Source organism: Telmatherina bonti, assembly GCF_933228915.1.
Source record: "Telmatherina bonti genome assembly, chromosome: 17".
Taxonomy (NCBI): domain Eukaryota; kingdom Metazoa; phylum Chordata; class Actinopteri; order Atheriniformes; family Telmatherinidae; genus Telmatherina; species Telmatherina bonti.
The window spans coordinates 12,215,997-12,228,389 of NC_136615.1; the positions used below are offsets into that span (position 1 = coordinate 12,215,997).

General features: G+C 40.1%; 1 protein-coding gene across 1 annotated transcript in view; it reads right to left on the minus strand.

The window, feature by feature from the left end:
- Positions 1 to 12,393, minus strand: part of LOC306768259 (electrogenic sodium bicarbonate cotransporter 1-like) — a 32,633-nt gene that overhangs the window by 18,634 nt on the left and 1,606 nt on the right. The window contains exons 2-6 of the mRNA XM_079256536.1: positions 9,617 to 9,690; positions 8,535 to 8,696; positions 2,138 to 2,270; positions 875 to 1,035; positions 593 to 772 (exon numbers count right to left, since the gene is read on the minus strand). Of these exons, the coding sequence (XP_079112662.1) occupies positions 593 to 772; positions 875 to 1,035; positions 2,138 to 2,270; positions 8,535 to 8,696; positions 9,617 to 9,690 (710 nt within the window). The remainder of the gene's footprint in view (positions 1 to 592; positions 773 to 874; positions 1,036 to 2,137; positions 2,271 to 8,534; positions 8,697 to 9,616; positions 9,691 to 12,393) is intronic.

Below are 12,393 nucleotides of genomic sequence, written 5' to 3' on the forward strand. Positions count from 1 at the left end.
TCTGCCAACAGAACAAGAAAATTTGACTTGTTAAGACTACCCAAAACAAGTAAAAATACTCTTAAAGAAGAGGAATTCTCTGGCATAAAAACTAAGAATTATCTTACCTTTAAAAAAATAAGCATATGTGTCAATTTAAGATTTTTAATCTTACTTAGATTTCATTTTTTGCAGTGTATTGCTTGTATTCCTATTCGTGCAAGCTAGTTTTTTCTTTTTCTTTTCTTTTTTTTCTACAAGGGGGGGCTATGTGGCAACAATGCGGCTTTCAGCTGGAGGGCTATGACCTCACTCACAGAGGTGTCCCATGCTGGAGCTCCTCATGACCTCACATGATTCCGCAGCGTCTTGTAGAGTTGAAAAAGGCACAGGGTGCTCGAGGGGTTGGCGTGCTGCTACAACCCAGACGTAGGAAGTGAGAGCAAAGACCCCAAGTGGAAAAGAAGGAGGAATAAAAGGAGGTTGGAAGGGAATGGAAATTGGAAAGGAAAAGAAGGAAGAGAAGTAAATACAAGGCTGGAATAACAGTGTCAGCGAGGACAGAAGTTGTACAAGGTCAGAAGAGAGTGAAAAGTGTTTTGGATTAAATTACCATTCTCCTGGCTTGAAAACAGCCTACTAGCACTGGAGACACTCTTGCCGATATCTGCAAGAGATCGCAAGTTGGACTTCTTGGTCTGGTGGCGATGCTTCCGCAGAAGCGTGTACATGACCTTCTCCCTCAGGTCCGGTTTCAGCTGACCAGTCTCGATCTGGCTGTCAGTGATCATTTCTGTGAGAGGGTAGACATGAAAGATCAAGACAGTCGCGTTTGGGTTAAAAAACCGTTTAGAGTTTGTGTGCTCAAGTTCTGGCTCCAGTCAAGCCCACTTACCAACAACTTGTTGCAGAGTGGAGGCCTCCAGGTCGAACATGACTGTCCCCTTTTCAATGCATGTTTTAAGCTCCATCAAGCTGTGCAAGGACAGCGTGGCGACATGAGGCTTACTCCAACGCTCACCGCCCTTCTCCACCTTTTCCTCAAACTTGATCCATCTGCACAGATGCAGGAGGAAGGTGTTATTCTGCTGTCTGTGACTCATGGCAATATACCATTTAGTTTTTATAATGTAGAAAATAAAGTAATCACAGTGAATGTTTTCTCCTTGTGATTTGGAACAAACAAAAAGTTGCAGGCTCATTCCTCTTGACTTTACAAAATAACCCAGAGTTGTTTTAGTCACACCTCACCAGTAAGAATATGGAATGCATGACAGCTTAGAAAGAAAAACTAAAAATTACTAGAAAAAGCAGTCAAGTGGCACCGGAATGGCGTCAAGTCTTCCGGAAATTTCAAGACCACACATGGATCAGTCGTAGAAACGGGGCTTTTGTTGCCAACGGGGATAAGCTTTGACCTGAAAGTAAGACTCTGGGACAAGGATTCTTTTTAATAACAATGCCTCACATGTCACTACTACAAAAGAGCCATTCTCCTGAGGCCTGAGGATGGAGTTTCCTCAGGAGATAGAGTTTCCCCTCTGGCTGTAGTCCACACGCCTGTGATCAGCCGTCTTGGTGGTAGAGGAGACACTGTGGACTTTAGTGGGGTTCATTTACCCTCGACCTCATCCAACCTCAACTTCCCAAAGGAGGATGAAGAATTAGAAGAACTATCATTGAAAAAAAAAGCAGCTTTCTAGAAACTTGAAGGTTTTTCATTATCTGCATGAATGCTACTCCAGGAATAGCAAAACAAATGTGTTTAAGACACGTCATTACATACTACTTATTTCTGTGTGAAAATACACAGAAAACACATACACACACATCAACAGGCAGAACCATTAAACTGATTAATGGTTCCACATGTTGATGCTAAAAGTTTGTGCACGCCAATGTAAATGGTAACAATTGGTCCTGTTCTGATCATGTGGAAGTTTCTGCCTTTTTCCTGGTCGCACGGGGTAGGTCGTACAAATTTCAATCAGATAAGGGTGTACTGGGTGTTAGCTGGAGTACAAATACAAAAGCATGAGGTGATTGTGTTCCAGTTTCATGACTGTGAAGCAGACAACCTCTGACGGCACGGACTACGACTCCTGGTGTGAAGCTGACAGAAGGCATGACTGATGAGACATTCAGCTTAGTGACTCACCTGGCCGTCTCTTTCCACTCCATCTCCTGCCCATCCACGGACAAAAGCTCGTCCAGCTCGGTGAAGAGCTGAGGAGGCGGTGGGCCATCGTCTTCCTCTCCCAAGATAAACCGAATCCTCTCGGCTGGAGAAACTACAGGAGACAAATTTGGGTACAAACTAATCAATTCAGCACTTTTCTACAAATTTCGCACACAAAAAAATAATGGCATATTGTTAAAACCTTCATCTCCTCTGCAAAGGGTTCACATGCATTTTCCCTCAGACAATCCTGAATGGGTTATAGTCATAAGTGCTGCTTTAAATACATCTAAATGTTCAGGAAAACTGACTTCTAGATCATGTGTCACTCAATCAAATCACTGCATGAAAGCTGGAGAAAGGTGGACATCAACCCAAAGTATGTGCTTCATGCAAGCATTGATACAGAACCAGCAATGAACATCAATACATTAAAAATAAGGAAACATTGTGTAGTCATTTCAGTGTTTATATGAATACAAAGCAGAGAAGACACATAGAGCAAGCTCCTCGTATTTGGGATTCTGGGTTTGATGCCAGCAGAAACATGAACTGACATGTTGAACCTCTTTCCTTTAAACCTCAAACATGCAGGGCCGCAGTGTGTTTCAACATCAACGCAAAACAACATTATTTCTGAATGCCTAGAAGTCTGGCAAAAGGATTTAAAGGATTTAAAAAAAAAAAAAAAAAAAACATTAAATCAATAATTTCGCCATGAGTGGCACAGATTTAAACTATTATCACTTTATCCAGGACTGGCTGTACCAGCACATCTTAGAGAACTGCCAAAACTTCATTACAGGCAATTACTGTCAAAGTACACACATGTGGAACTTGAGATTGCACAAATCTGACCTAGATGAGAGATTTGTGAGGAGAAGGTTTTTGCTGTGCACAAACATCTGCAGAGAGCTTATGAAATGATATCATCTGAAAGAATGATTTAAAGACAATTGTTTCAGTTTATTTGGTCAAAACAAAATAAGTTTTTATTCTCTGTGAAGCACCGTGGTGATAAAGTTTTGCTTTAGCGGGCAAAAAGTGTCGTGTTGACTGCAAAACCGTTTCCATCGTACTGCTTAAAGCTACTCAAAGATACTGACATGATCTAACTGAAAGTTGAACTAAAGGTGAACCTTCTAACAGGACAATAATCCTAAGAACACTTGAAAATCCAACGAGGAATGTCTTAAAATGAAGAAATGAAGGGTTACAGAGTGGCCAAGTCAAAGGCCAGATTTCAATCCTACTCAAATGTTGCGGGTGGGAGGGTTGAAACAGGCGGTACGTGCATCATGTCACTGAAAGGGTTTTGCATGAAAAAAGTGAGCAAGAACTTGTGTAAGCTGTTGGTACTTTTCTCCAAAGAAGAGTAAAACATCCATTGATTTTTTTTTTTATGTTTAAATAACTTATTAACATTGCAGAATTTCTGTATAATTTAGCTCAAATACACTAAAATCATGTGTAGAAAAATTTTAGAAGAGAATCAAGTTGTTTTTTTTCTTAATCCAGATGTGTAAAAAAAACATTTCAAAATATGTACATTTATTTTACACTTGAATATACCTTGTAATATTTTTTTCCATCTATAAATAAGTTTTGAACTGCTCCTCTATGAACTAACTGATAAAGTAAAGTAAAGCAAAATTAGAAAGGTTTCAGTACAGACTATTCAAACTACTTCAAAATGGTCCATTTGGCCCAGTTTGGCACCATTTGGTCTCCAAGTCTCCCAGTTGGTTTTAAAAGTTGAACTACAAAAAGGTAAAAATGAAAAATACTAAATAATCACCCTAAAAAGGAACAGCGTTTACTCTTCCTTCCATCATTCCTTATGAGAACGACAGCCGAGATCTGAGTCAGCGAATCTGTCAGAGAACATTGGCTTACACTAAATCTTTAACTCCAGCTTGCACTTCCCTTTTCCCTATTAGACCCAGATAAAGTCAAAAGCTTTTGTGTTTTATAACTTAATAGTTTGTCCAGTTTAAGAGGAAATAATTATTTTGGTCAAGACTTCTGGCAAAGTTGTGCAACTCTGTTAAGTGCAGAAGTACAACAGGTTATTTATGAAGATTTCTCTCTATACAGTCTAATTCAGGAGACTGCAGATTGACACATTCAGAGCGTAACAGTTTGTATAAAACCTTTTAATCCTGAAACAGAAATGCACCGATGCTTAATTTAGGCTGGTTGTTTTTAAACTAGTACAGTTGGAGCTGTTCTACTGCTGCGAGCAAATCTAATTTTAAGCTAAGTGAAGGTCAAGATTAGCGCCATAGAGACAGCTTTGTATGCGGGCATCATTGTGCAGCACACACCCACCAAAGTGGACACACATGATAGTCTGAACATCTCTGGTGTCCTTTTCTTGATATGCTAACATGCACCAGACAAGAAATATTGACACTCTAAGGCGTAACTAATATGATTTGCATCTCGTGTTCCAGCACTGGTGGTATTTAAAAGGAAAGCTGGGGCTTTGTTATGGTTAGACAGGTTTGAAGAGAACAACTCCATTATACATATCGGCATGAGACATTCAATGACCATCACGTTAAACATAAGTCTGCCATGGCAGGCTCAAGGGTCTGCCATGGCAGGCTCAAGGGTCTGCCATGGCAGGCTCAAGGGTCTGCCATGGCAGGCTCAAGGGTCTGCCATGGCAGGTTAAGCCCTGCAAATGCATCTGTCAAACAATGCATGTCAGGAAAAGGCAACATGGCCAAAACCTACATACAAATATTTCCATGGGGTCACATAAGTAGTTTACTTCTCCAAAGCAGAAAAAAATGTTTATTCTAGCATGGGCTCACCATACTCAAGGGTCTGCCCTCTCATTCAACCTTACAAGACTGTTTACACTTCAGATTTCCTAAAGCGATACGGCGTGATGAGAAAATGTGAGTCTGTGTCCGCTCGAGTGTGCATTCGTGTGCTGGGACGGCACTTTATGCTCAGTTTTAATCTCTATTTGGTTTGTTTTCACTTGGTTATCCCATCACCCACTGGTTCACTGTCCAAGACTGATTTAACGGATGAAGACTGAGCAACGCTGTTGGCTTTTGGATAAACGATGGCGTGTTTGAATCATACACACACAAAGCAACGGGGCACATCAGGGCAGTCAGTTTAAAATGACAAAGATCTGAAAGTTACTCATGACACAACAAATATCTGTAAAGCCTGAGACCAACTAGAAGATGGCAGGTCCATCAGATGCGATCGCCCTATTGAGCAATAAATAGCTTTGAATATTTTATTTCAATCAAACAAATAATCACTCCAATTACTTTTCAATTACACATTAAACTCTGAAAGACTTTTAAAGTTATTAAAAGGGTTTATGACATCGACAGAGAGAGAGAGAGAGAGAGATTAATGGGAGCAAACCAATTATCATATCAAGGCTCCTGTGGATGACTAAGCACACACGCTGGTTTACACCCAGGCACGAGGAGCAACAGAGGATTATCGCGTCAGAAGAGAGAGGATTACTCAAGAGCATGTATACAACGCCCAGGCTAAAACGACAGCTTGACACGATGTCAGCATGATTGAGAAAGTCAGAAAAAGATTCACTATTTCAGAGAGTAAAGAATCAAAGCTTATTTTCTACTTTTCTTTGTCCATCTGAAACAAAAAACATCCATAAAGAGTAGGTCTTCTTTCACATACTTATCTGAAGCAATTGTGTCACAGCAAAAGGTTGCAACAGCTGCTACACACACCGAAGACAGTTAGGTGACAGAGCAGCTGTAAATTCCTCCAGGCGCTCTGTTTTGATGCATGATATTACACGCCCGCAGCGTTTGGTCTCATTTCTCCATGTAAACTCCTGACTTTCCGATTTCCAGTTGACACATTTATCTTAGTTAATTCTCTCAGGCAAACACGCAAGCCGGAGGGTAAATACAGCCACACATGGGATGTTTCTAAATTAGACATACCTGCTACAAGAAGGTGACTGAGAGTTACTTCCGTGCCAGAAACAACATGCCTTTGTACCACCATGCATCCAAATGATCACTTTCCCTTCGACCAACATTCCAACATCGTGGAATATCACAATGAAAGGAGCTGACAAGCAACTTTCAACAGGATGTGGTGGACCGCAGTTTTTATTGTCATTAACATAAATAGGAGGAGTGACTGAGAATATGATTATTTTTATTTTAACTTTAACATAGCAAGACTTGTAGTGCAAGTTAGTCAGACAGCCTGTTAGTTGCTGTGCTTACGGTAACAACTCATCGCTTCCTCTCTGAAGACAAAGACCTGATGTCCCTGAGGGTTTTCCCCAAGGAAGCACAAGAGAGAGAAAAAGACTTTCAGTTCACCACTTGTGCTTTTGTAATTCATCACAGCTTTGTTGTGATGAATTGGATTTGGATTAGCATTTACGCTGGACGAGGAACCAGTGGGCCTCAGTGCTGTTCTCTGATGAAAGTCGATTCACACTGAGCAGAAATGATGGCCGGCAACGATGTTGGAGACGTCAGGGAGAGCACTATGCATCAGCCACTGTTGTCACCAGGCGAGCTTTTGGTGGTGGCGGTGTTACAGTGTGGGCAGGGGTGTCCACTTGGTACAGAACTGCCCTACACTTTGTGAATGGTACAGTGACAAGCCCATACTACCTGAATAACATCATTAATCCAGTGATTGTGCCCCTACATGAACAGCACAGGCCTAATTTCATCTTCATGGACGACAATGCTCCTGCTCATCGAGGCCGCATCATCAGGGAACGGCTATTGGAGACTGGTGTACCTCAAATGGAATGGCCTGCACTCTCTCCAGACCTGAATCCCATTGAAAACCTGTGGGATCAGCTGAGCCGTCGTGTAGAGGCTCGAAACCCTGCACCCCAGAACCTCAATGACCTGAGGGCTGCCCTTCAAGAAGAGTGGGATGCCATGCCTCAGCAGGCAATAAGTTGCCTTGTGAACACCATGAGACGTCGTTGTCAAGCTGTAATTGATGATCAAGGGCACATGACGAGATATTGAGACGTTCAAATTTTTTGTTGTGGTGTAACTACTATTGTTGTTACCTTTTGTGTTGAATGAATTTTTTGAGAGGAGGAAATCAGTAGTGCATCCTTCTACTTAAATGTCTTACTTTTATGATATTATATCACTGTAGCATGAACATATTGCATTTTCCATAAATTTCACCTGAAAGCCAAATATCCCTAACTTTTTGTGAGTAGTGTATCTTTTCTTAAGTACAACGTCAGAAAGATCCATGCCTCAACATGTTTGAACTTTCCATACAAAGATCATTCAGCCTTACTTCAAGAATTTTTAAATTGCCTGTTTACCGTGATCTGAGATGTATTCAGGTAGGCAGCGTTATTCTCACATCTCCTGAAGAGTCAGCAGGCAAATCCTTTTGCTTGATTCTCATCTCAAGCTTGTTATGATATCTTAATAGTTACCTCTATCAGCAATAAGACCATCTCATTATTCCACTGTTTTTTACTGAACTATTTTTTAAGCTAAGCTCCTCCACTGCAAAAGACAGTTCCATGTCTTGCATGTGTGATACAAGACTTAGACTCAACCTAGAGCTTTGGAACAACAATACAACATGAGCTCTCTATAAAGCTACAGTATAGAGCTCATTGTTTGTACACAAATGGATTTTTTTGCATTATCACATTAGAAATGTCATTAAGGTTAAAATTGATCTACAGTTTAAAAATATCTTGAAGTTTAGGAAATGGCAATGCAACTTTCTTGTGCAAACATGCACGATAAGATATCTGTGTGTTTAGATCTCTAGCCACAACTCCACTGACATCTACAAGTAGGTCCAAGGGAACACATTCTGAAAGAGTACTTCACACATTGTAACCTTACATTTTCCTCCTCTCAATCTCCTCTTAGTACATGCTTATCTATCTTATCCACAGGCTTTTTTTTTTTTTTTTTTTTTGCAAGTGCATTCCTGCATTTGAGAGAAAAACTTCTTTTTTCTCATCTACCTCGTCGTCAGCCCCAAAGAATCCATTCTCACAAATCCCGAAGAGCACAGTGCTAATCACCAAGGTGACAGATTATACCCCTCTTTGTGTTAACTTTACACACTTAAGGCTGATCCAGTGTCATTTTCAGATTAGTTTGTAGCATTTTCCCATTCCCATTCCCATGCTCCAATACTTGTGTTGAGTGGAGATTTCTGTTTGTTTGTTTTTTCCCTCTCCTTGCTTTGTTGGCTGCCACCTCCCTGTTTCTAACAGCACTTATATCCTGTAGGATGTGATTTATAGAATGCTGCTGGAATTTATCCAATAAACGACATGAAATATCACCAGACTATGAATCATATTCTTCACAATGCAATCTTTTTTAGGATTACTCACTTAAAGGTTTGAGGAAGTCGACATTCTCTCCATCGTACTTCAATGCTTCTGTTGCTTGTTCGGCCCGTTCCCGCCTTTCTTTGTGGTTCGACTTGCGTCGGTGGCGTCTCCTCCGATGGTAGCTCTTAGGAACGTGCACACCAATGTACACAGTGTGGTGGCCTGTGACAACCCAACATAATATCAGGAATGCAGATCAGGAAGTAATCTATGTCTTCACATGGAAGAAGAAAAACAACACAGACCATGTGGATTTAATGTTGTATGAAATGTTTGTTTCTCTTGAGACAACTTCCGTGCACCTTCTCTCGGTTATCTTTTTCTCAGGAACAACACGACACTTTACTGTAATGCCAACGACTTCCTGCAGAGCTGGTCATGCATTCGTCTACAGGAAGTGATTAGGGACACGGCAGTGAGAGAAAACTTTCGCAAACACTGAGACTAACTTACCAAGTTGATGCTGAATCAATTGCATCAGAAGTGTGGAAAGTAGAAGTAGAAAATAAAAGTCCTGTCTAGCAGTGCTTTCCAACCAGTCACTAAACCAGGTAAATTTAATTAGCTCAGCTCCCCTGCAAGGTAGAAAACACCTGTTCAAAATGCACAGGTAGATCCAAAAACATGGCAGGACTTCTACCTTATGTTTACTTCTACTTCTACTTTACACACCTCTGCATGCGGTGCTTTTGGATTTTGCTGATACCTCAAGCGGTGTATGAAAGTTAACTGTGCTTAACCTTGTCAAAAAAAAAGAGCACAAACTATCATCAGACTTCCATGCAAAAAGCAAAAGGTTTTCTGTGTGTAAACAGCTAAACATAAAGCCCAGGACAGTGATGTGGTTCTCATTGTGTGAAGTCTAAAGTGGTGGTTTGAGAAATATGTGAGCGTCCCAGTAAATTCATGTGGGTGTTTCCAGATAGATTCTTGTGTGGCTTTAGCCGACATCCAGCAGTGGACAGGATCTGATAAAACTTCTTGCACAGAAATATTTGCTGGATATTATTTATCTCGTTTGAGCATTTCTGTGCAGATAAGGAAGATGACACACCAGACAACGGATCATCAGAAAATCTTACCTTCTACTTCTTCTTCATCACAGACATGCTTGACAAAAGCTGCTCCTCTGTCCAAGACAGCTTCATCCTCCATTCTCCACAGCAAAAAAAAAAAAAAAAAAGAAAAGGGAAGGAGACAAAGAAGAAATCACTTTAAAAAAAAAGAAAAAAATATACATGTAACAGTTTACAACTACAATACTACAATACTGAATTTCCCTTTGGGGATTAATAAAGTATTTTTCATTTTCATTTTTTTATCATTTCATTTCATAACATAACTCCCTGTTGTCATATAATCAGATCTTTGAGAGACGATCATACACTGTATGAATTTGGCTTTATTTAAGGTTTGGTCATTTCATTCATAAACATTCAGGCATTGGATACTTGACATTAGCAAGCTGCCTAATCAGTATCAGGCAGCATTGTCCTCTCATATGCAAAACCTGGCTTGTAATAAAGACACAATGATGAATTTAATGCAAAAATTCTCAACTGATTGAAACAAACAGAGCTAAAACAAAAACTTCCTGTTGGCTCATTGACCTCTATGTATTATATAAAACTAGAGCAAGGCCAACTCTGGTATGATACTTTCAGTATTTATCCAAAAAAAAACTTATTTTACAGAAGAAAATGTCGAACTGACAAAATATCCAGTTAAGTGCCAGTAGGTTCACTAACATGCTAATATTAGCCATATCCTTTGCATGAAAACAAAGCTGGTTGCTATCTACTTTTAGAAGTTCCTGCTCGCCTGTAATGAGATAAATTGTTCGAAATATTTCCTGTACATGATGTGCATTGTGCACTCTAACAAGACTTCATGAATCAACCATGCAAGCTTGACAATCTAACAATGTGGCCCTGATAAGCACAGCTACGCAATCGCTTTCAGTTCTCTAAGAACTGTCCCAATTATGGCAAGTTAATGTAACAATAAGCTGACCAGTTACACAGAATTGTTCTCTTCATCATAAAATTCAGCACCTTGAGGTACAACACACGCAAAAGGAGTGTGACTTTTCTTTTAGCTAAGAATGACTGCTAAATCTTCAACCATTAAGCAGTCAGCTAAAAGTATTCCTCATTTTGCTCTCATATTTCAACAATCCTGCACATTTGAATGCATATGAAAAAACACATTTCCCCAACTAAATGCTGTACTTGTACACAGTGAGTACATGTACATGAATTCTTGGTCAAGCAGACTACATCACAGATTTCGGTCAAGGTTAAAAGGTATCTCATTCTGGGCTTTATGTCCTACTTTAGTTGATCTTGTTGCCTAAAGGGTCCCTCTAAGGTTGCAAGGAATGTGGCTCCCCACCAGTCCAGCAAAGTGTGCTCTAATCCACTGAACAAAAGGTGTTGCAAAGCAGCTAATTCTCAATGAATTCCCCCAAACTGTCCCCAAAACTACATCGACATGCAGCAAATATAAAGAAAAATATTTGATTTATGATGCGTATCAGGAATGTAAATAAACACGAGTGATTTGTGACTGAGTACTCCTCAGCTGTGGATAACGCAGTTTATAAAATAAGGAGGGGGGTGGGGGTCAGTGCACAAAACTGCTAAATAAACAAAGTCAGGAAGGATATAACTTTTTTCCTCCAATTGCAATGCGCTTTAATTTGAATTTTCCCAGTGGATATGATATCTGGCCCCGAGAATGACAGCAGTACAATGCTGATAGCAGACTTATTGCTGCTACTTGATCAAATAAGCGATGAGAAGATGCTGAAATTGTTGCCAAGTGCGTAGGCAGTAGTAATGCAGTTATCAGCTTCTGTACCCTCCTGTTCTTGATCATTGTTGCTTACAAAAAAAAGACATCAAGTTCCCACACTGTACCAAATAGAATGGGTCATTCAGCTGCTGATTTCATTCTATGTTATGTTCTGCTTGATCTATCTTCTGTTTCTCTGGAACAGAATGTGCTGGAAATATGACCAACTCGACACATCTGGAGGCAACGTGGGGTTCAGCATCTTGCCCAAGGACACTTCGGCATGTAGTCAGCTTGCCCGAACCAACAGCTTTCAGGTTGGCAGAGGATTGCTCTTCCTCTTGAGCTAAAAGATGGCACAGGGTTGCTGAACACCCATCATCCAAGCCAGATTGTTGCACCCTCTCAATTTTGTTTTAGATCATTTATGATAGACTCTGCCTCCTGAAAGACCTGCCTTTTTTTTTATTTTAGTTATTTATTTTTCTTATTAGTATTTTTTTATTCATTATAATTGTTATTGTTCTAAATGTTTGATTAAAATATGAAAATTCAATAAAATGTGAATTACAAGGGAAAAAAAAAAAAAAAAAAAAGATGGCACAGGGTTGCACAATAATCCAGCATTTTCATTCTGGATGGGGTTCTCCTAGAAAGGGTCTGACTGCTATATAAAGTGGGATATGGGAATAAAAGGAAACTTTAAAATGAGCTATTCATTACTCAGCAAAGCCGACATTACTCACTTGAGTTAAAAATCATTCTGCTGAAAGCAAAACAATACAAAAATGCATATCTTGTACACATGCATGTGTGAAGGATAAGATCTTACAGTATGTCTCCTTAACTACGTCATTGCATGATTTTTTTCCTGTTATGACAGCTTGTGCCTAAATCTTTTTTTTCCCCTCTTTATCTCACAATGCAAAACTTCCACCTTTCCTTCAATGCTGGTAACCTCATGAGGCTGGATAAACCTGTCAGCGCGTGAGGAGCCAGGATCAGCTGCTTGGGATCAGGGATCATCCCCATCTCTTTACAGAGTGACGCACCCATTCTCAGC